This window comes from Zalophus californianus, chromosome 13 (assembly GCF_009762305.2).
Source record: "Zalophus californianus isolate mZalCal1 chromosome 13, mZalCal1.pri.v2, whole genome shotgun sequence".
NCBI classification, from domain to species: domain Eukaryota; kingdom Metazoa; phylum Chordata; class Mammalia; order Carnivora; family Otariidae; genus Zalophus; species Zalophus californianus.
Window position 1 is genome coordinate 82,390,990 of NC_045607.1, and position 25,379 is coordinate 82,416,368.

At 40.9% G+C, this 25,379-nt stretch overlaps 1 protein-coding gene across 10 annotated transcripts in view; it reads left to right on the forward strand.

Moving 5' to 3' along the window:
- TRPM3 (transient receptor potential cation channel subfamily M member 3) overlaps positions 1-25,379 on the forward strand; it is an 822,204-nt gene that overhangs the window by 701,875 nt on the left and 94,950 nt on the right. For all 10 annotated transcript variants that reach the window (XM_027615317.2, XM_027615327.2, XM_027615328.2 and 7 more), the window contains 2 exons: positions 20,610-20,710; positions 22,108-22,242. In XM_027615317.2, the coding sequence (XP_027471118.1) occupies positions 20,610-20,710; positions 22,108-22,242 (236 nt within the window). The remainder of the gene's footprint in view (positions 1-20,609; positions 20,711-22,107; positions 22,243-25,379) is intronic.

Genomic DNA, 25,379 nt, shown 5'->3' on the forward strand with positions numbered 1-25,379 from the left:
TCTTGAAACTATGAGGGAACGAGTTTGAAAAAACGAAATGCCAAACAAAGAGCCGGTATGTTCTAACTTTAGAACATTCTCAAGAATGCTGTTGATTAGATCATACAAAACAATGAAAATCACTATGTTCTGAGCCATTTTCCTTTAAAATTATACTTTACAAACAACTAAACTTGAAATGGAAGTGGATAAAATGTAAAAAAAAAAAAAACCAATATATTTTAATGTTTTGAAACTACTTCTGAGTGCATGCCCCTCTCACTCTATTAACTAGAAAATCAATTATTATCACAAACTAGCCCTGACATCAATAGGCAATTAGTCTTGCTAAATAACTCATCTTAGTTTTTAAATGACTTAATTAATCCTAGTAAAACAAAATTGTGGCATTATTCTGAAGTAGTGTATGTCCAATAATTCTATGTACCCGGTAGATCACAAAAGCAACTAGCATCCAGAAGTGTTTACTGAGAAGCTACCTTGCTTGATCTCAGATGATTCATGAATAGATTTAATGGGAATTAATTATGGCCTTGCTTTGAGGATAAAAAATTATTTCTGATTATAGGTTCAATCTGTCCCATCCCTCTTTCTTGTGTGTAGGCAGCTTAAAACAACACATGCATGATTGCTTTCCCTTTTTTTTTATTGCTTTCCTTTTAATAATATTTTTTTAACCTAGAATTGTTTAGATAGCCTTAATATGGCCAAAAAAAAAAAGAGAGAGAGAGAGACATTCATGTTGACACTGTCATCACTTATATGAGATGCAAAGTTACCGTAGTTATTAAGTATTACACAAATGGAAGTAGATGAAATTTTATCCAAAGAGATTGACAAGCTCAAAATGTGTGGCACGGTCACTTTATTTTAAGCTTAAAATGGCATGGGAGGGGAGGTACCCGGGGGCAGTAGTGAAATATATCAGTTAGAGACAAAAGTCACTAGGTAATTTTTACAATGAAGATTCTTTCCAAAAGTGTTCAGCCCTTCTCTGCGTAAGGCCACGTTTGGTCTTCCTTCTGTCCTTTGAATTCTCAGTCAGGCTTCCCCATGGGCACCTGTGTCCTGATGGCTCATTTTACCCCCTTTTGTCAAATCTTTAACTTAGATGTCACAGAGCACATCCACCAGAAGCAGGTAGAGTCCTGGCATGGGCCCCCCAAACTCTTTATGGATCAAGACATCTGCTTCCTTAAAACTCTCTGAGCACTTAGCTACCGGATGACCTTGGCTCACACAATATCTTAGTGACGAAACCAGAATGCCCACAATTTCTCCGAATGTAATGGCAAGGATCAGTGTGATCTGACCTTGTTTTATTTTTAAAGATTACATCACCAGTGGAATAGGGTTTCAACCAGGAAGCTTTTTGGTGACAAGTCACAGAAACACAATTCAAATGAGTTCAAGCAAAAATAAATAAGATGGGTTTGTGGGTTTACATGACATGGAAGTTGAAGGGTAAACTGAGTTCAGGCAAAGTAGGATCCAGGGCTCAAATGATGTTGTCAGGGTCTGTCCTCCGTCTCTCAGACATGAGTCTGTTTACCTGTTGCATAGAATGACCATCAGCAGTGCGAGGCTCATACCCAACCAACTAAGTAAATCCCCGTTAAATTCCGGGTAATTAGAGCAGAAGGGACCCAGGGAGGACTTGCAGATGCTTGCCTTAGATCAGTGCCCATCCCTGAATTCATCCCTGTGGCAAAGGCCATCGGAGAATGCCTGTAACCATGAAATGGGAGGTGGGATCAGCTCCACCCAAGTCACAGAATTATGGGTCCCCTCCACCACCCCTCAAAAGATTCTGTAGCCACGAGATAGAGAAGGAGAGTGCCAGTAAGCCAAAAGCAACTAAAAATATATATACTCTTCTGAAGTTGTATGAAAAGAAGTACTGAGTGTCAAAGTGTGTCAGATTTACCTCAAAAGCAAATGCCTCAAAATCTGTGTATCAGGAATAAATTCTTCATTCCGGAGGCAAAAAATAGAAACTAGGTCAAATGAATACTAATTAGGGTCCAGACATTCACCCAAGCCATACTCATAAGGTTTACTTCAGGTAGACCTAAATATATAACTTATTAATATTTTTTACTACACAATGATTATGTATTATTATAATCACTATTACCTTTTTCAGTTTTCATAGTCTGTACTTGAGTCTATCTGCCAAATATTTTAAAGGAAATTACATTTTTTTAAGATTTTTTTTTATTTATTTGACAGAGAGAGAGGCAGCGAGAGAGGGAACACAAGCAGGGGGAGTGGGAGAGGGAGAAGCAGGCTCCCCGCTGAGCAGGGAGCCTGATGCGGGTCTCGATCCCAGGACCCCGGGATCATGACCTGAGCAGAAGGCAGATGCTTAACGACTGAGCCACCCAGGCGCCCCAAGGAAATTACATTCTTACCATTTTTTTCCCAAGACTAAAGTCTATTCCTTAGAAAAAATGATTCCATAAAGGCCAAATCACCCCAGGCTTTCCCCACTGGGCTCCTACACTGCCACCCCAGCCCCTCAGTGGGCTACCAGCGACGGCAGGACTGCCCAGCTAAGGTACAGATCATAGTGACAATGACACCCATATGCAAACCATCACTCTTCCCTGTTGATCAAACAGCTTCCCCTCATTGAAGCTCCATTTCCTAATCTATAAAACCCAAAGGATTATAATCTCTCTCTCACAGCCGTTGTCACCATTTTCATCGATAATGCAAGTTAAGCGTTGAATCCAGTACCTGGAAAAATCTTTTAATAAATGATGGTCTGACTGATGATGATGATGATGCCAAGCTAGATATGAGAACAGACACCAGCTCTGTTTTACTCACCGCCATGAACACACCAACACAGCGCCTCACACGTCATCAGTATTCAAAACCTAAAAAAAAAAAAAAAAAAAAAAAAAAAACCTATTGTTAAACTCATGAAGGAATGGTCAACAGGCTTTAGAATCAGATTAGATACATACTTAGATCCTAGCGCTTTCCTGGCTGTGGTATTTATTAACTAGGTTACTTAACCTCTATATATGTGCCTCAGTTCCCTTCCCTGTGCAAAAGAAAATCACAGTTCTGTCATGTGCAGGGATATAAGAGACACCTGAGACATTGACACTGGGAGCTCGTTGAGGGCAGGCACTCTGCCTTCCTTATGGTAAACATCTAACAACTAGTATTTTTATACCTTTTCCCTTCTCAAATAGGCTTTAAAAATTCCTAGAGAACTGGCATGTCCCCTATGTGCAAAATGCAACAGAATCAGAAAATGTTAAATTCGAAAGGACCCATAAATCTGCAAACAACAAGCAACCAATAAATAAACCTCAAGCACACATGTAAGGATCTAAAACAGATCCACAAACAGGAGTTTCATCTTGAAACTGGTTGAGAACATGCTAAGCTGCCTTAAAATGAAATTAATTTTCTGGCAAGTTTATTTTCTTATAAATCCAAGTAGATCTTAGAGCAGTAACAGAGACCAAGGTAGAGAGCAATTGTAGACATTTTTGGCTCAGTAGGAGAATGAAATAAAAGAACTTAAATCTTTTCATTTGTACATTTTACAATTCACAAAGCATTTTCGCATAAATTTTATCATCTAATCTTTGCAACAACTCTGTGGAATGGTTATCAGATAATTTATCTCCAAACTGAGATTTTCTTGGCCATGAAAGTGAGCAGTATTAATAAGTATGCCAGAAAAACTAGAATAAACCAAGAATATCCAGGTAAACTGGGAAGTGTGATCATCCTGATTACAGACCCACCGTCCATAGAAGTTTCTGGAGCAAAAGGATTACGTCTTCTTTGTCTTTGTATCCTAACACCTAGAAAAATGCTTGACATATGGTAGGCATCTTATATATGTATATGTATATATATCTGTGAATATATGTGAATATCTATGAATATATGTGAATATGTATATGAAAATATATATGATGATATATAATCATCAATGCAATAATTCCAGAAAACGTCCCAGAACTCTGGAACACACATTTCTAGATTATAAGGTCCCATTGAGTGCCCAGAACAATGGTGAAAATAAACCCCTATCAAATTGTATTGTAATATTGCAGAACATGGGAAAACAAATATATGTATTATATTACATAGAGTTTAATATATTATAAATATTATATTTAAAAATTATATTTAATATATTTTAATATAATATTTATATAGTTTATAAATTATATTACCGAATATTATATGGTATTATAAATATATATAATTTTATATATACATATATAAAACATATATATATACATATATACATATATACACGTGCACATACATATATAGATACACATATATACATATATGTACATATATATAAAATTCTCCTATGAGCTTCCAAAGAGAAAAACAGGTCTCATGCAAAGGAGCCAGAATGCTTTAGACTTCTAAACAACAATGTAGAAATCGACCGTGCAATGCCTTAAAAATTCTGAAGAACATTTATTTGCAATCTAGAATTCTATGCGTAATCTACCAGCCACTTGCGACCATGAACTATTTCTTTGGAAATTGCTGGAGGATATGCACCCCCAAAATGAAAAAGGAAACCAAAAACAAACAACAACTGAAAGAGGAGACATGGAGTACGGGAAGCGGGCGCTCTACCACGGGAGGGAAGTGTTGGCAATCCCTGGAGGACCAGACTCAGGGACACCTTCTGCACCCAGCATAGCAGCCAAAAGCAGGAGCTACCCGACCGTCTTCCTAAGACTCAGTCAAGCCTGGAATCAGCATCGTGTCATTTCTGCTGCATTCCATGGGCACATGCCATCACAAGAGCAGCCCAGATTCAGTGTGAATGCTGGGAGATAATCTCGTTCCTTAGAAGCTACCTTCAAAGACTAGCTACGGTGGAGAACCAAAAGAATCAGCTACAAGAAGGGAAGTGCTTTCCTCTGGGTAAAGAGGCCTGAGATGATGAGATCTGTGATTTTATAACAAATCTTGTTGGAATAGATGACTCTCAAATCTGTGCATGTATAACCTTAGTAAAAATGAAGTACAAAATGGATTACCTGGTTCTCAACGAAAGAGACAGAATGAGTTAAAGACAAAGGAAGAGAGAACAGAAGATAGGAAATCATCAATGCAGTAATTCCAGAAAATGTGCCAGAACCCCAGAATGTACATTTCTATATAATCCTGCTAAAATTCACAATATGGAAGATGCAAATATTTTACTTACTCATCCATGTAAATGAATTCATTTTTGTCATATCACAAGCAAGCAGGATAACCCAGTAGAATTTTTTTTCTTTTATTCCCTCTGTCTTAAGTTGATAACGTTTCTCAGTTTTGCATATTGTGCATAATACAGGAACACTTTTATAAAGTTTTTTTTAACATGTTAATGGGAGACTTCATGAAGTATTGGCTTCTTTTATTGCAGAAAGGGCACAATGAAGAGGACTCATCCATTTAGCTAGGTTGGCAAAAGGAAGGAAATAGTGTAGTGCTCCACAATGTTATTAATCATAAGCCATATAATTTCATTTGTCCTTTTTGCTTGCATATGTTATTAGGACACAAAGAAATAGTAGCAATATTTCCTGTAGAAACTCTTGGCAAATATCATCACATAGACAACCAGACTTTGTAAGGTTTTTGGGGAGTGTTGGTCCATAAAAGTCTTGCACCCTAACTCTGAAATGAAACGAACTGTTTTTCCAAAGTGAATGAGACCTTACACAGAAAACACAGACCCAATACACTGGAGAAAAACAAAACAAAGTTTAATCACCACCTCCTCCCACCGCTAGGTTCAGTGTCTAGGAAATGCAGGGACCCAGGGAGAAAGAGTTCAGCTCTTACTCCAGGCAGGGAACAAGGTTGTGGGAAGTCAGTCCCCACAGAGCCTTAAGTCACCTCTGACGGGCTGGAGAAGGTGCAGGAAACCCTCAGCAGGCTGCAGCCAAGTGTCCTGCACAGGAGCGATGTTCTGTTACACCAGGCAGCCTGGGGAAGGGCCAGAGGCACTTTCCTAATTGAATGTGGGTATAGATTATATGGGAAACACCCAGTATCTCAGTTTACATTCCTACAAAACAAACGCGTTCTTACATTTCAAAGAGATCATTTCTATCTAAACTCTGCCTCTTGCTGAGCTGTAACAAACGGACCTCTTCTTGTTTATACCAGCACCTACAAGCTTCCGCTCACCTAATGGAGTGTCTGAAGAGAAAACCTCAGTAGAAGGTAGCATTTGATTGATTCCCCAAGCTCTATCAGAGGACCACTCCCCAAGCCCTGCAGCGATTCTGACACACGCCTAAGCCCTGGGTAATTTAGGGAGTGTCAGCACTTAATTCTGAGAATTCCTGTTTTACTACGTAGTAAGTATTCCTTTTTGAAAATTCAATCACACCTGATCACTCACAGCGACCACAGTAGAAACTGTAGGAATAGTCTGGTGGTAATTGTTCTCCATCAAGGAGCGTCTGCCTGCCAATGGCATTATAACAGGATAGTTCATTAAATTATTATTAATCTGGCAAATTCAGTGTTGGGAATAGTAAGATACTGAAAATACTTGCACAGTGCTTTAATTTAACAAAGCAGTTTTTCCATCTACTTTTCTATTTAACCTTCAAAGCAATCCCCGGAGGGAGATATTACTAACCTCATTTTATATAAGCAGCTAAGTCTGACGATAAGTAACCTCCCCAAGCCTCCACAGGAACTAAATAAGCCCTTTCTCTTCCACACACAAAAAAGTCCTTACGGCCCCTACTTCACACTTACCCCACCCCTACCCCCCAAAGGGTAACCTGACACGGATCAGAATTGAACCAAGAAGCTGTTGCCAGGCTAGTAACTCATTCATAAGAGGCCACTGTGTGCCAGTCTTAGTATCAGAAGTTAATGACCTAATCCCCGGAACACCTACAAGGCATTATCTTAAGTTGTACAAGTCTTCAAAGTCTTAAAATATGGTAGAAGTGCACATCATAAGAAAAAGTAAATAAAACGCTAAAAAGGTGCAAACCAAGGGGACCCCCGGTTTCGGGGAAAATTTTATTATAGAGGCAATATTTGAAATGCCTCTCTATGGTTCAGAGTGCCAACCTGTGATGTCAAATAAACTGCCTAAAGAAAGACAAATAAATAGTATGCCAATTACTTTTTCAGAGGAATTTAAAATTAAGAAGATAACAAAAAATAAAATAAAATGGATACTTTTTAAAAATCTTATTAATCCTTAAATTCCACATATGAATGAAATCCTATGGTATTTGTCTTTCTCTGACTTACTTAACATGATAGCCTCTAGCTCCAGCCATATCATTGCAAATGGCAAGATCTCATTCTTTTTATGGCTGAGTAATATTCCATCATATATATATACCACACCTTCTTTATCCATTCATCTATCAATGGACACTTGAGCTCCTTCCATAATTTGGCTATTGTACATAATGCTACAATAAGCATTAGGGTGCATGTATCCTTTCAAGTTAGTGTTTTTGTATTCTTTGGGTAAATACCCAATAGTGTGATTACTGGATCATAGGGTAGTTCTATTTTTAATTTTTTGAGGAAACTCCATACAATTTTCCACAGTGGCTGCACCAGTTTGCATTCCCACTTTAAACTTCATTAAGTTTAAAAACTTAATAAAAATCTTATCAATCATGAAAATCAGAACATTCAAATAAACAGGATCTAGGAATATCCAGACAGGGCTCATATTGCCCAAACAGGTGTACATCGTTGTATCCAATCAATAAGTTCCTTAAAGTTTATTGACAAACTGTATCTTTTGAACTGCATCCTATTTTAGATACACTTATAAATGTTTTTAAATAATAAAACCAGATAAATCAATCAATCGATCTCCAAGCCCAAATGGCTTGGCTGACAAAAAATAAAGATAAAAAATAATTAAGCTGATAAGTGAATTTTAGATCTCATTTTATCAATTTTGGCCCTGATGATAGAGCATTAGAGAATATTCTGGCTTCCTTCATTCGTGTAATGTGGGTTGTTTTATGATAGAGAACACAAAAGCCTGTTTGCCTACTTCCCTTTGTTTGTATCATGAGTTCAGTAAAATTTCCTAAGTTCCTATGAATTAAAAAAGAAAAAAAATTCAGCTCTAAAATCAAACTGCCTTCGTTTGAAGCTTGGCTCTGGCCCTTCCTGGCTACTTAATCTTGGACAAGTTTCTGTGCCTCAGTTTCCTTGTCTGCAAAATGGGGGTAATGGCACCTCATAGTTTGTTGTCTGCAAAATGGGGGTAATGGCACCTCATAGTTTGAGAATTTAATACATGAGCACTTAGAAGCAGTGCCTGCCACAAGCTAAGCATGAAAGAAATATTAGTTTTATTACCTTATTTCCTAAAGATAAACCGAGAAAGAAAACCCTATCCTCCTGCAAAGGGCTCTTTCCACTCAGCTGCCTGTTTTGTCTCTTACAAACTGTGAATTTCTTCCAGCTAAAGTTAATCCAATTTTTCCTGATTCCTTTTAAATTTCTCCTGGGAATCTACCTAAAGTTATTTTTACCAAAAGGAGATAGTTATCATTCAGGGCAAGAAAATAGAGCAAAGAATAAACTATACACAGACCTCATCTACTTTCTTATGTGCATGTTTCAAGCCTTTAATTTGGTTTTTCTCCATGTAGCAGCCACATCCCTAAGACAGGCTCACCAGGGTAGGTGGGCGGCTCTGCTCTGGGGGACCACTGAAGCTGTCTCCTAGCAACCTAGTCACATGACAGGGTCCTTCAGCTAGTTTCCTTCCACCTTTGTGGTTTTCATATAGGAAGAGAATGTGATGTCTTTAAATGAATGGATGGTTAGGTTTTCATTGACTGAGACCCTATCGCATTTCGGCGCAACATCTACAAACAAAGTAAATTGATGGAAATGAGCAGAATCCCTAGGACGCGTATATAATCCAGACAAGATTCCTCAGATAAAACACGGAAAGGTCCAAAGACCCCCCACAAGAAGAAATGTTTCTCAACTAATACAGAGATAGGTGGTATCATCCTACGGATCAGACGATCATGGCACCACTAAGGACGTTGCAAGGTCTGCAAATCCTGCCCCCTCCACCACCCCAGTCCATCAAGCAGGACCATACTTGAACTATCAAGGTCAGATGACGCGCCTGACATTTTTATTTAGCAACTCTCTCACAGGGAGTCCACAACTCCATTTATAAGCCACCGAAGTATTTAGTGACCCTCAGGGTATTAAAAAAATAAAACCAAAACAAAAAATCTTTCCTCAAACACTGAATCTCAGGTCCCTAAATAAACATTCCCTGCAGTATGTGCCTTTGGTGCTATGTCATAGTTGGGAGGTCTCACTTCACACGGACCCTAACTCTGCTCCCAAACCCCCTCCTTCTTAAGACCTCAGCCTGTGGCATGTTCTCCACGTTCCTCCTTTCTCTTCAGCTCCCCACTCCTGCTCACTCTCAGCAGGTGGTATCCTCTCTTACTTCACTTTCAGTATTTAGCTTCATCCAGGCTCCCTTCCCCCCGCCCGCCTCAGGAATATTAGTTTCTCCACTCAGCCTCACATTTCTTCTTTGCTGGCTGACTGCTCCCTGGCTTCCGGGCTTCAGGATCTCATCCACCATATACTTGTACTTCCCTCTCTGATTGCTCTTTCCCTTCTGCTCTCAACATAGTCAGGCTCTCTGTCACCTAAGGAGACCTTGGCCCCTCTCCACCAAGATCCTCCAGGAAGCATCTGCTTTTCCCCTCTTAACCACCCGGCTCTGAAAGGCGGTCTGCCTTTCCACCAACTGTCCTTACCATCCACCTACTCTGACTTCTGGGCTCACTGGCTCACTCTGCAAAGTTTTGTATTCCCCCTTTGACCCCGTCCAATTTTCTCACACAGCTTTCAGTACTCCTGAAGACCCCAAATACTCTTCTAATCCCGATGATTATTATTATTCCTGAACATTCAGCAACTTTTGACAGTGTTGACTTTATCTCCTTTTTTTTAAAGATTTTGATTTATTTATTTGAGATAGAGCAAGAGAGAGCAAGCGTGGCAGGGAAGGGCACGGGGAGAGGGAGAAGCAGGCTCTCCACTGAGCGGGGAGCCCAATGTGGGGCTCAATCCCAGGACCCTGGGATCATGACCTGAGCCTAAGGCAGATGCCCAACCGACGGAGCCACCCAGGCGCCCCGACTTTATCTCCTTCTTACTGCAATTCTTTTCTAGCCTGAGAGAAGGCCTTAGTTTAAAGCCTGGTTCTACAAGTTACTCCATCTCTCTGAGCCTCTGTTTTCTGATCTTCAAAGTGGGGATAGAGACATTCACTGTACAGGGTTTTTGTAAGTATTAAATGAGGTAATAAATGTAAAATACCTAGTATGCAATTGGCTTTCAATAAATGATGGTAATCGTATTTATTTTTACCTTTCCTTGGTGTCAGAGGTACTGAGTGTTCTACATTTCTGACTGCTCCTTTGTCTCCTTCATCAGACATTCTTACTTCTCAACTCTGCCTTCTGTCAAAATTATAAAATACCATGGCTTTAATATCATGTCTGCACGAATGACCTCCAGTTATATCTCCAGCTCCAGCTTCCCTCCCTGCCCCCTTTTCTAATTGCCTACTGGACAGCTCCCTTGGGTGTCACTATGCACCCCGAATTCAAACAAATTGTCTCTAAATCTACATATAGTTTTTTTAAAAAGTCATCTTTCCCCAAAAAGTTGATTTCTACCTGAGTTCCCCAGTTATGTTCATACAGCCCCTATCTGTGGAGTTCTTCAGGCTCAAAATCCCCATCACATTTTTCCTCCCTTTGTTCAAGCAAATTCTTACTAATTTGGGGCATTTTTACCCCACAGTATCTCATATGTCTACCCCTTCTTTTCCTCCTTGTTTAGCACCGTTAGACCCTTCAGGACGTTGGACCTGATTAATTGCAGTGGCTTCTTGCAGGATCTTCCCTGTATGCTTCTTATTGGCATAAGCCCTGTCCATCCTCAGTACTTCAATTAGAGGAACACTACTAATGAAAAGGTCTGATCAAAAACACTCTTCTACCTACAGAATCCTTCAGGATGTCCAGTGCAAACATGGCAACACAAATTCATCGGTCTCTTCTTCTAGAAAGCTTCAAAAACCAATAATGAAAAGAGAAGGAAGAAAACAAAACTCTATTTTTGGTAAAAACTGGGAAATATTCCAAAATATTTGTAAATGCAAGAGCTCTGTGGGAGGAAAGAGTAAAAGCTGAGGAGAGAGGAACTAGCAGCAGCAATCCTCAGAAAGCCCCAAAATGTAATTCCTAGATGTGAGGAATGCCCTAAGGTGCAAAGTTCTCTCCTTTGCCTGGAACAGCATGTGCAAGAGCCAGAGTGAGGTCGATGGTCACCCCTGATCCTGACTTTGTACCTAGAAATAGAGGTAGTTGGCTACATAAAGAATTATACAGTCAAGTCCTGTTTGCAGCAAAGAGCTTGTCTTTGTGGGAGCTGAGAAGCTTTCCAGTTGTGAATAATAAGTAGCCTGGAATGCTATCCTGGGCCCATTGTAACCCCACTCACTAGATGATAAATAATAAAAAAGCAATTAGCATATAGATACAGTCTAAGAAAAAAATAACAAAAGGGCAAATGCACAGTATGAATGCACAGAAGAATACTCTGTAAAAATGTTTCCAGAAAACAGATAATTGTTATGAATAAATATTTTACCGTGAACTTTGAAAAAAATTAAATCTCAGTGAAGCACTTAATCTATGAAGTAATACTTCCAAGTTGGAATACCAAAATTCAGGTAAGAGTAGGTGAGGCAGCAAGAGGAGATAAAATGTGCGTAGCATTCAGGAATGAAGTCAAGGGGGAAACTGAAATCAGCACAAAATTACAGACTTGAGAAAGGGTGCAAGATCAAATATGCATCGTGAAAAACCTAGTGCAGGGCACAGAGGATAGAAATGAGGAAAGTGAACAGAAATAAAATTGAAACAGAAATAAAGAGTTAATTAGGATTAAGGAGAAATTATATTTATAGAAGACTGAAAATGGAGATCCAGCATAAGCATAACTGGTATCTCCAAAGAAGAAAACCAAAGTAATGGATCAGAACACATAACTTAAGAATTTTTTCATCAAACAAGTTTTGAAACTTCGATCTAAATATTAAAAGGGCCACCTTGTGCCAGGTTAAACTGATTCAGAATCCTCAACACCTAGAAACATCCTAGTAAAATTACTGATCCTCAAAGAAAAATAAAGACTACTTTGGGCCACCAGGCAAAAATGATCAAGTCTTTCATGAGATTAAAAAATCAAGTCATCTACAAACCTTTTCACAGTAACATTCAATGCCAGGAGATAATAGATCAACAGATTTTTATACTGAGACAATGTCATTCAACTATAAAGACTACTTAAAAAAAAAACAGTTTAGAACATTCTAGAACTCTGACAATATTGTTTCCATGAGTTCCTCTTGGAAAAACTACTAGAGAAGATGCAACCTACCAACGAAGAGATGCTTGGGTACATGCTGGCAAAATTACTAATTGTAAGCATTGATACTAGAATCTAACAGAACTAAGAGAAAAAAACAAAAATGGGACTTTGAGTAACAGAAAGGAATTTAAGTGTTTCCTGCTTTCCAAGGTAGGAATAACACAACAACAAAAAGCAATTAAGAGGAGAAAGGATGGAGGGAGAGGTGGTAGGCTTTTTGACTCATTATAACATCTGTACCTTTTGCCTACTACAGTAAGGAATATAATTTAAGACTGACAATTCAAATATTAGTAATAGAAATGTAAGCATATTTAACAGAACCAAGTGAAACACTAAAAATATAATGGTATATTCTGAAATCAAATGGCGGAGGAGAGAAAAGGGAGCAAGGGTACATGCACAAGATTAATCATTGCTCATAGTAGTAATGAGTGCTGTCTAAAGAAATAGAAATAGTAGTCCCACCCCAGACCAACTGAATCAGAGTCACCATTTAAGCAAGATTCCCAAATGAATCATATGCTCATTAAAGTTTGAGAATCCTGCACTGCACTACAGCCAACATGTTAAATACTCCTGCGTTCCCAACTCCATTTTACCTTCTTATCTTCATGGTTTACCTACAATAGTATTTTTAATGGCTAATAGTGTTAGTTTTCTTTTACTTAGAAATTACCACAAACTTAGTGGCTTAAAACAAATTACCACAAACTTAGTAGCTTAAAACAAAAGAAAAAAAATTCATTCTCTTATAATTTTAGAGGCTGGAAGTCTAAAATTAAGGTGTCAGCAAGGTTATATTCCTTCTGAAACTTCAGGGGAGAATCATTTCCTTGCCTTTTTCGGCTTCTGGAGGTTGTCCACATTCCTTGACTTGTGGCTCCTTGCTTGCATTGGTCCGACCAATGTTTTCATCTTCACATGTCCTAGGACTACTTTGAATCCCTTGCCTCCCCCTTATAAGGACCCTTGTGATTATATTGCATTGAGCCCACCAGATAAGCCACTATAACCTCCTTGTCTCAAAATTCTTAATCGCATTTGCAAAGTCTCCTTTGCCATGTAAAGTAACATCTTCACTGGTTCCCGGGATCAGGACATGCACAACTTTGAGAGGTGGGGGCATCATTCAGCCCACCACACACTCCATTTGTTCAAATCTCCACCGTCCTTCCCTACTAGAATCAAAGGCTATGTCCTCCTCAAAGTGACACAGCTGACAAGGAAATGTTCTGGGCTTATGCGTATAGCTTCTATAGCACTTAACCACTTTGTTCTTTGGTAGCGTGATTTGTAGATTCTTCCTAGCTCTCTCTTTACCCATCCCACCTCCATGCTTATTAGATTGCATTTTCCTTGAGGGAAGAGATTGCAGACACGCTTTTATTCTCATACTCTACTAAAGGTGCACCCACTAACATCGTCAAAGTCTTCTTAACTGCCAAGTCCAATGCACACTTTGGGGTTCAATTCATTCATTCAGCAAATGGTCATTGAGCACCCGTTATGTGCCAGGCACTGTTCTGAACTCTCAGAATACAACAGTGAATAAAGTAGACTAACTCCCTGGCCTCTTGAGGTTTACACTCTGGAGAAGGAAATAAATAATAAACTAATAGATACATAAGCTGGTCCCTTGTAATAAATAGAGTTGTAAAGAAGGAAAGCCAATCGGGGCGTCTGGATGGTTCAGTTGGTTAAGCATCCAGCTCTTGATTTTGGCTCAGGTCATGATCTTGGGGTCCTGGGATCTAGCCCCAGCATCCAGGGCTCTGCACTAGGTGTGGAGTCTGCTTGAGATTCTCTCTCTCCCTTGCCCTCAGCCCCTTCCCCCCACCCCACCCCAGCTCGCTCTCTCTTTCTAAAATAAATAATCTTAAAAAAAAAAGAAAGAAAGAAAGCCTATCTTTTTTACTTGCCGTCTTTGCAGCCTTTGACCTAACAAGCACCCCCTCTTTCTTAAAAGTCTCTCTTCCCATAGTTTAGGGCACCATGACCTCCAGGTTCTCTTCCTATCTCTCTGTTTTCTGTATGTGCTTGTGTGTGATTTCTTTCTAAAGATTTGCCTTACTTTCATAGCTTTTATATATTGGTGTTATTCAATGATCCATCCTCTGCTCTCTTCTTATCACCTTTATGGTAATATTTTCTAAATCTCTTGTCTCCAGACTCACCCTTCCTCTGCCCCGCATTTCAATATCCAGTGGCGTCTGGTTATTCCCACTGGGATGGATATACCACAGGCATTTTAAGCTCAATATATTCAAGAATGCAATTTTGCTGTCCCCCAAAACTTGTTTTTATCTTGCATTGCCAATCTCAGTTGGTCATTATGTACCTGGGTTCCCAACCTAGAGTTAGGAGACCACTTTTGACTTCTCTTGCTCCCCACTTTAAATCTCTTACCCAAAGCTATCAACTGTGCTTTGTAAATATCCCTCCATCCCAGCTGCCCCTTCAGATCATTATCCCTTTCCTAGAATATGGCAAAACTTTCCTTATTGCTCTCCCTCCCTCCAGTCCAATGTCCCTTCCTACCTACCCTTCACACTGCTGCCAAAGGAATTTTTCTAAGAATGCATCTGACTGCATTTTCTTTTTTTTTTTTTTTTTAACATATAATGTATTACTTGTTTCAGGGGTGCAGGTCTGTGATTCATCAGTCTTACACAATTCACAGCGCTCACCATAGCACATACCCTCCCCAGTGTCCATCACCCAGCCACCCCATCCCTCCCAGCCCCCACCACTCCAGCAACCCTCAGTTTGTTTCCTGAGATTAAGAGTCTCTCATGGTTTGTCTCCCTTTCTGGTTTCATCTTGTTTCATTTTTCCCTCCCTTCCCCTGTGATCCTCTGCCTTGTTTGTCAACTTCCACATATCAGTGAGATCACATGATAATTGTCTTTCTCTGATTGACTTATTTCGCTTAGCATAGTACCCTCTAGTTCCATCCTCGTCGTTGCAAATGGCAAGATTTCATTTTTTGATGGCTGCATAATAGTCCATTGTGTATATATATATACACCACATCTTCTTTATCCATTCATCTGTCGATGGACATGTAGGTTCTTTCCATAGTTTGGCTATTGTAGACATTGCTGCTATAAACATTGGGGTGCCCATGCCCCTTCAGATCACTACATTTGTATCTTTGTGGTGAGTACCCAGTAGTGCAATTGCTGGGTCATAGGGCAGCTCCATTTTCAACTTTTTGAGGAACCTCCATACTGTTTTCCGGAGTGGCTACACCAGCTTGCATTCCCACCAACAGTGTAGGAGGGTTCCCCTTTCTCTGCGTCCTTGCCAACATCTGTGTTTTCCTGACTTTAGCCATTCTGACAGGTGTGAGGCGGTATCTCATTGAGGTTTTGATTTTTATTTCCCTGATGCCGAGTGATGGTGAGTACTTTTTCCTATGTCTGTTGGCCATTTGGATGTCTTCTTTGCAGAAATGTCCGTTCATGTCTTCTGCCCATTTCTTGATTGGATTATTTGTTCTTTGGGTGTTGAGTTTGATAAGTTCTTTATAGATTTTGGATACTAGCCCTTTATCTGATATGTCATTTGACTGCATTATTTCTGAAACAAGGTGTTCCAGTGGTTTCCCCACATCTTCAGAATAAAGGGAAACTCCTCCAACATCATGTACAAGTCCTTCCATTCTGGTTTCATCTCTCTCTGCTTCTAACTCACATATACCTCAAGCACTGATTCTCCCTCAATGTCTTCCCATGAATTTCCCAAACTCACTGGGCCATTTAACTCTCCCAATCCTTCCTTGCATAGGCTGTTCCTTTTGCTACAATGCTTTTCTTCATCTCATTTGCCTAGTGAACTAATCCCTCCCTTAAAACTATTATCTCAAATATTTTTATTTAAGATTTTATTTAAGATTTAAAACACTTAAATCTTCCCTGACCTCCCGCAGAAAGAGGAAATATTAAAACTCTATTTTTTTATGTCTTAAACTGATGTGTATTCATTCCCACATCAGGGCCTTTATATTTGATGTTCCCTCTTCCTGGAATGCTCCCCCACTCCTGCCCCCTGCCCAGATCTTCACATGATGGCTTTTTCTAATTATTTAGGTCCCAGTTCAAATGTTATTCTCAGGGAGGTCTCCTGTCCATTCATCCTAATGGAGCAGCTCCACCCCTACCCAGGTCATTATCAGTACCACCATGAAGCCAGTATTTTAAAAGGCCTTCTCCATGCCCACCTGGGATCTGGCATCAGCCAGGGCCACAGTGTCATATGGATGGTGTACCCTTAGTCCAAACCAGGATCTTCATGGATCCCCAGACCCATTTCAATATTTCAGGGCATTTTCCAACCCTCTCTTTGCCTCACAGGACCAACCAGATGCCCCAAAGGACACCCAGACTTGTATCTATGATGTTATCCAATGGCTTCATTCTCAGCCCTGGTTTCAGTAGGGCATCCTGGCCAGCAGATCACTCCAGTTGATTGGATCATGTGAGGCTGGGTAGCCAGAATGGTGCCGCCACATTGACTTGGAATGACTCAAATTGTTCCTCTAGACACAGGTCCCACATCTCTCGGGAATGACCATGCTCCTTCACAGCACTTACACAATCAGAAAGTACACAGTTCCTTAGTTTCCTTATTCCTTTACTTTCTGAGTGCTGCCCCTCCATGGGTAAAAGTAAGTAGTAAGCTCTGTACACAGAGTGACCTTAGCTATCTTCCTCACCACTGGATGGATGTTCAGTGATAAAACAATTCCTGCCATAGAAGGTATTCAATATCTGTTGAGGAGATAAATGAATGACTGCATGAGATGATGTATTTACTTACTGACCTAGCTCTTCCTCTAGAATGTAAGCTCTCAAGACAATGGACTCTGTTCTACTCACCTTGGTCCTCAGACTGGCGTGGTGCCTGCCATAAAAGAAGGCATGAAATCTGGATTTTTTTAATGTGTAAATAAATGAATAACCAGGGGAATAAGTGAATGATATATTATCTATCCTATTATGTTATTATCATGTATTGTCTAGCCTCAAGGTTCTTCGCCTTGTCTTCATGATTCTAATGTGAAGATAAGGTTAAGGACCTCTTGTTCTTAAAAGCTCTTGGGGAGCTTTTAAAAACTGCAATGCCCAGGACCAATGGAACCAGAATCTCTGGGACGGCTCCCAAGCACGAGTATATCTCAAGCTCTTCAGGCAAATTCCAGCATGCAACTGCAGTGTCGCATAGGGTGACCAGCCATCCAGGTTGGTGCAGGACTGACAGGTCTCCCAGGACTGACAGTGCTAACAGCCTGACTCTCCTGGGCAGCTGGGATGGTTGGTCACCCAAGTTGAGAACCTCTGATCCAAACTGTCACCCAGCATCACTTTTGAGTGATGTATTTTCAATTTTTGAGAAGTCAAGACACACTGGCTTTGTGATTTCACTTGACAATGTAATTACATTCAGGTAGCTCACATTGACCCCAGTAGCTGCTTCCTCCTTTGTTCTTGTTCAGATTTGTGCTGCTACCTTTGACTGGGTGACATACAAATTTGTGGCATACAAATGGCAAAGTGAATGATTAAACCATTACAGTAGGTCAGCAACGACCAATAAAGCCTCTAAGGGAGCAAAGTATAAAGTGCTACCTTTCCAAACGCATCCCCAGTGAGCCTTCCCTTTCTTTCCTTCAAAAAAAAAAAAAAAATTCAAAATGATGACTGTACATTTTGACATTTTCCTATTTATCCCTTGTTTACACCAGTTACCCTGGTATTAGTTTGTGGTTTCTGATGTTATCACCTGAGGTGATAATTTTTAAAAGAAAAATCCTTCTGTAAACGGAATTAATATTCATCATCCCAAACACTAATTAATTTACTACAAGTAAGTGGTTTATATGGAACCCATCCATGTGTAGACACCAGAATCAAAATGCCCTTTGCCCTGTGAGGAAAAAGTGGCACACAGCTCTCTAGGGTCTTTGTTATTCAAATGAAAGTCTCAGCTCATCAGCACCAGCACCACCTGGGAGATTAGAAATGCAGAAAATCAGGTCCCACCCCAGACCTACTTAATCTGATTCTCTGGAGGTGGGGCCCAAGACTCTGTTTTAAAAAGCTCTCCAGGTTATTCCTATGCATGCTCAAATTTGAGAGGTGCTATCTAGAGAGCATTTTGCTCACCCAATTCTTAACTTTAATATCTCAGAGCCAAGAAGGAAGAGTTAAGGGGAGGCAGCAGACGGAATCATGTAGCACAGTGGTTCCCAAGCTCTGGGGCACATTGGAAACACCTGGAGATTTTTAAAGCTATCAAAGCCTGGCTCCCACCCCACCAATGGGATGTGGTTGTTTTGGGGTGCAATCTGGGCGTAGGGATGTTTTAAAAGCTGCCCGGGTGATTCTAATGTGCAACAGACTTTGTGAATCACTGCTTTATCACCAGCAACCCTATCTGCTGCTAATTGCTTCGAGCCTCCACTGCTAAAGAATCCAGAAAACTGGGCAGTACTAGCATTTGCTAGCCACCCCTCCCTCACAAACATCAGAATCAGCAGAGGTGGAATGAAGGGAAAACTCACTGGGGCTGAATCTCACGTCTGGCATGATAAATGCCTCTTCTGTTTCCGTTCTGTTAGTAGCTATTTGGTTTTTAACCTCTCTGGACCTCAGTATCTTCATCTGTCAAACAGAGACAGTAAGACCCATTTCCCAGGATTATTTGGGACATTACATATGATAACACGTGCAAGTGCCTAATAGGTTGCCTAGCACACAGTAGATGTCCAAAAACTCTGAGGCAGGTAAGAGCACTGTCTCTATACCCTGCTCCCCTCTGGTGGGACATCTAGCAGCATGGGGTCAGGCAAATATTTAGGGATGGGTCCTGGTCAGGGTACCCAGGGTATTAACTGCAAAAACCCAGTTCACATGTGAATTCATTTATATGATCTCATTCTAGTCTCCCATCCCAGCCAGTAAACAGGATCATTCTTATTGTTCCCATTTCACAAGGTGATAGAACAGTGGTACAGAGAGGACCAAAGTCACACAGCTGTAAAATGGCAGACGTGGGTCCCCTGACTGTAGCCCAGTGTTCTCTCTACCTCCCATTCTCAGGCCTCACACCCAGCTGCTTGGCAGCTCGCATTTATTGACAGGATGCATTGATCTAGACCAGCCCCTTTCCAACAGAACCTTCGATGATGTTGGAACTCTTCTGAATCTGCACTCTTCAAGTCAAAGACCACTAGCCACATATGGCTCCTGAGCATTTGAAACGTGGCTAGTGTGACTGGAGAATTAAAGTTTTTGTTGTATTTCATTTTAATTTAGATTTAAATAGCCACTCGTGAACCACACAGGTCTAGCCACAGACTCTGGAGAATAACAGGAAACTGAAATTATTCCAGTGGCTTCTACCCACCAATCAAAAAAAAAACCTAAGCCACTTGTTTGCCTTTCTCTTAAAAGATCTTAACTCTTTTTCTATAGACTGGCCAAGCTGGCCCACTAGTTGACAAGGGCATAGCCCTGTGCAACATACAATGGGAGCAACGCTTCGCACCAGTGATCAGCCAGCAGAAACAACACGTATTACAGAGTCCTGCTTCTCAAACTTGAATGTGCGCATGAATCATCTGAGACCTTGTTAAAATACGGATTCTGATTTAGCAGATCTAGGGTGGGGCCTGAGCATCTGCATTTCTAGCAAGCGCCCAGGTGCTGCTGCAGCTTCAGCTCCACGGGCCACACGTGGACTAGCAACAGTGCTGAGCGGTCGTCTTCAGTGAGCTGATTTTGTCTCTTTCCTTCCTCCTGGAGGCATCTGGCAGTGTCTGGAGACATCCTGGATTGTCATGACTTGGGTGGGGGTGTCATGGGCCTCTACTGGGTTGAATTCAGGGATGCTGCTCAATAATCCACAATGTGCAGGACAGCCCCCACAGGAGAGAATTATCCTGCCCCCAGAGGCCAGTAGTGCCCCGTCTGAGAAGCCCTGTTGCCCAGCTGAGTCCACTCTTCAGGAAGAGGGGGTGTTGATGGGAGAGTCGTGGAGTAGGTCTTCTTGGTATAATAACTCATCATTGCTTTCTCTCTCCCACTCTTTCCTCCTCCTTGTCTGCACAGGAACAAATGCCTCAGCCCCAGACCAGCTGAGCTTAGCTCTAGCCTGGAACAGAGTGGACATCGCTCGCAGCCAGATCTTTATTTATGGGCAGCAGTGGCCGGTAGAGTATATGTCACCACCCCTGCAAAGCCCACTTGCTTGGGCAACGGTATTTGCTTAAGGAGTCTCCGTCTGAGAGCAGCTCGGAGAAGCTGCTGCCTCTTCTCTAGGATGCAGATGTTCCCTCCCTGGTAGCCCTCCTTGGGCTCAGGGCCCCTTTCTCATATTTAGGAAAACACTGCCACCTGGTTGACGCCATGACAAAGCACAACTGCAAACATTCCAGACAGTTCCCATCTCCGGGTGGCCTCTGATGGCAACGTTCAGCTGCAAATGATGCCATCTCTTCCATACGTCTGAGAAAACATAGAAGACAAAAGTCTGTTCGTGAAAGTGAAGGAAGGCATAGAACTAGCAGTTTGTTTCTGATTGTCTCTGAGGTTGCTGCTGCCATGCTAGCGTATGGCTCCATCACACCTCAGGACGCAGGATTAGCAAGCTCCCGCATGCAGGTACCATCTGGTCCTGGTGGCTGAGCACAGGTCCTCTCTATTCCCAAGCACCACAAAGAGGGAACCAAAGCTTTATATAACTGTTCTTGGTTTGTTTCCCTCAACCGACATTACCAAAATTAAAAACTTGGAAAATTGGCAATTGGGTGGTTGGTGCCTGGATCCCTAGGAGGCAGCCAGCAGTCTGAGATTTGATTTCTGTGCTAGAATAACTGAAGGGCAATACCCTCATGGACAGGTCTTCTTTAACCCTGTCTTTCCCGCACAGAGCTGCTGCCCCCCCCAGCCCCCCATGAAACCCCTGTCTTTATTTAGTGCCGCTAGTAGATGGCTAGTGTGGAAAGATTTGTCAAGGAGTGTAGACACTGGGAAATTTTCGTGAAATGAATTGAATAAAACCCTGGTAAACAGACCAAAGAACCTAAATAGTTGCTTCATCTCTGCATAGAAATGGGTGAGGCAGAAGCAAGGTAGTCTAACACTTAATTAAAATAAAGAAGGGCCTACTTACTGTATATTTTTTGCTGGGGTCCCTCTTTTCAGGTAGTGGGGGTCTAATTAAGAGCCTCAGGAAGATGAAAAGGAGGACAGCAAAGTACCCACTTCGGCACTTCACTAGTACTGCAGAAGTTTGGTCAGAGAATACAAGGAAAATTTTTGTATACCCTGCGTCTTCCTAGGATCCAGAAGGGAAAAAAAAGGAGTCAAGGAGGGAATAGCTTTTGGAACTAGAAAACTTTGAATTCTATTTGCAAAGGCAGGTCCCAAAACACAAGCGAGATTGTGGCTGTCCCAAAAGTGGTGTTGGGAACGGTCTTGCTAGCATGTTCTTGGATGTGTTGAAGGTTTACCAGATGTCAAAGGCATGTCTTAACTGTTCAGGTGAACACCAAGGAACTGCATCCCTAGAACCTGGGGCAGACTAACTCAGTGACTTGATTTGCAGGTGGGGTCTTTGGAGCAAGCCATGCTGGATGCCCTAGTTCTGGACAGAGTGGATTTTGTGAAATTACTCATAGAGAATGGAGTAAGCATGCACCGCTTTCTCACCATCTCCAGACTAGAGGAATTGTACAATACGGTAGGACCAAGCTAAGGCACTTTTTATTTTCTCTGTGTTTTGTTTGGTTGTTTGTTTTACCTTCTCCTGCCCCCGCACACGCCTGTGAGTCTCTTCCCTTCCCTCCAAATGCATGGATCATTTTTCACAAGTGTTCCCTTAGACCTTTAGACAACAATGCCAAGTCACCAAGATTCCACTTGTTTTAACTGCTCAGTTGTCAGCATCTAAGGGGGAGAGTTATGCGATCACACCAAAAGCTAACATTCTCAGATTCTTACACAAACCCACGAGGCTCTGAAAATTAGAACACAGTGTATGCTGTAAGCCCAGAGGGCATTTGAGGCAATCAGCAGAGGAGAACTGATTTAATTCAAAGTGTCAAAGGAGACCGATTAACTATCCCACACCATCTTGTTGTCCTCAGAGCTATGACATTCATTCCTTTTCCTCTATAATGGAATAAAGTGTACAATACCCCTTGCTTGGAGTTACCACAAAATATTTTTTGTATTGTTTTGTAATAATTTGCTACTTCATTTACTAGGGACACCAAGGAGTAATCATAAAGAAAAACTACTATTTAGGAAGTTGTTTATAGTATTCAGTGAGTTAAGTATGTTGGCTCTGAGCTGATACTCACTAAAATCCAATGACGTTTAAAGAGTAGATATTGGAAACTTCAAGAGGAAACAGGCCGCTTGGAGAGTACAATTCAGGAAGGTTAAGAAATCTTTCTTCCCGAAGGTTCTGGACCTACCTCAATAGCATTCGCTGCTTGTTCTTTTGTTTTGAATTCCACAAAGGCAAATCCCTTTGGATCTCCAGTAGACTATAATGTGGTTTATACTTATATAAAAACAACATTGCTACATTTCCCAAACACTCTTTCAGTCCAGCTGTGATTAGCATTTTTGGGAAGTAATTCCTATGATACATTAGAAGCAGTATTAAATATGCAAGACTTCTTAATCAAGATCAATACATTTTTACTTGGAATATTAAGAAAAAGAGTAGGTATTGTTTTCCTGCATTTTACGGATAAGAAAACTAAGGCCAAGAAGTGAATTGGTTTATTCAAGTTCACAAAACTCCTAAGTAAAGAAGAAAGCCAGTACTGAACCACCACTTCTGTGGTAGAGGTTATTCTTCCCCTCATTTGTCACTGCTTCTCCGTCCCCCACGCACAGCCCTAATGAGATAGAGCTTATTGACCTTTCCTCCAGCCAGTGGTGGGTGTTAGGTGGTACCACACTGGCTCTCTCTCCTTCCTGCTGCTAGAACTAGAAAACAGTTTAGCAGAGCGGCTCCAGGTGTCTGTTTTCTCTGCAGATTTTTCTTGCTTCTGCATAGTGACACTTTCAGTATGAATAGACTGAAAATGATAGAGTAGGAGGTCCCAGTTTCTGTCCCCACCAAAAGATCAATAATTAGCCCTAGGTGAAATGGATAAATTCCCAGAAACATGCAACTGACCAAATCTGAATCATGAAGAAATAGAAAAATTTTAACTGACCAATAACAAGTTAAGGAGATGGAATCAGTAATCAAAAACCTGCTGACAAGAAAAGCCCAGGAGTAGGTGGCTTCACAGCGGAATCTTACCAAACATTTAAAGAACTAACCCCAATTCTTGTTCAACTTTTCAAAAAACTTGAAGAGGCAATACTCCCAAATTTATTTTAGGAGGCCAGCATTACACCGACACCAAAGTGAGACACTGTAAGAAAATAAAACTACAGGCCAATATCCCTGATGAATATAGGTACAAAAATTCTCAACCAAATACTAGCAATTGAAATTCAACAGCACACTGAAAAGATCATACACCACGACCAAATGGGATTCCATCCCTAAATGCAAGGATGGCTCAATATATGCAAATCAATAAATGCACATCACATTAATAGAATGAAAGACAAAACTCATATCATCTCAATAGGGAGGGAGGCAGGGAAAAACAGGCACCCAATTTGGAAAAGAAGAAGTAAAATTGTCTTTGCTGATAACATGATTTTGTATATAGAAAATCCTAAAGACTTCACACACACACACACACACACACACACACACAAAACTATTAGAACTAATAAATGAATCAAGTAGTTTCACGATACAAAATCAACATATGAGGGGCGCCTGGGTGGCTCAGTTGGTTAAGCAACTGCCTTCGGCTCAGGTCATGATCCTGGAGTCCCAGAATCTGAGTCCCGCATCGGGCTCCCTGCTGAGCAGGGAGTCTGCTTCTCCCTCTGACCCTCCCCCCTCTCATGTGCGTGCTCTCTCTCTCTCTCTCATTCTCGCTCTCTCAAATAAATAAATAAAATCTTTTTAAAAAATCAACATATGAAAAGCAGTTGAATGTCTATACACTAAATGAACAATCTGAAAAGAGAATAAAACAATCCCATTTACAAAAGCATCAAAAACTATAAAATACTTAGAGATAAATTTCACCAAGAAGTAAAAAAATCTATAAAGCAAAAATTATAAGACATTGATCAAAGAAATTGAAGAAGACACAAATAAATGGAAAGCTATCCCATGTTCACGGATTAGAAGTGTTAATAATGTTACATTGTCCATATCACCCAAAGCCTTTTATAGATTCAATACAATCCCTTTTGTCGGAGTCCAGCTCCAGCGGGGGAAGGGTCCTTGAAGGAAAGGACGGCGTCGGCGAGTGAGGAGACACGGACACAGGATCAGGTTGCAAGCATCTCCCGCCCGATAGCCTCGGAGGGACTCTTTTTATTCATTAGTGTTTCCTTGTTTTTCCATTCTTCCATGTGATCTTATTTTTTTTACATTTTATCGCATTTTGGATTTAGAAAACAGAGCGTGATCTATGAAGATTATCTACTTTCTCCAAAGGCAGTTTACAATGGGTGCACCCTATTTTATCAAAGTACTTATTCCATTTCTATATGTCTCTTGTCCTTGCTCCATAGACACCACGGAGGATCACTCCTTTCCCAGAGGCTGTCAGATGATGCCCGCACCCTTTTTTCCTTTAATCTTATACCATTTGTTTATGTCCTCATTATCAACTCCAGTATAGGGAATGGGAGGAATAGGGGCAAGGAAGTTATCCTACACCAGGGGCTTGCCTCGAGGGGCATACCAAAGGTGGCCTCCTATTTTGTATACAACATAGG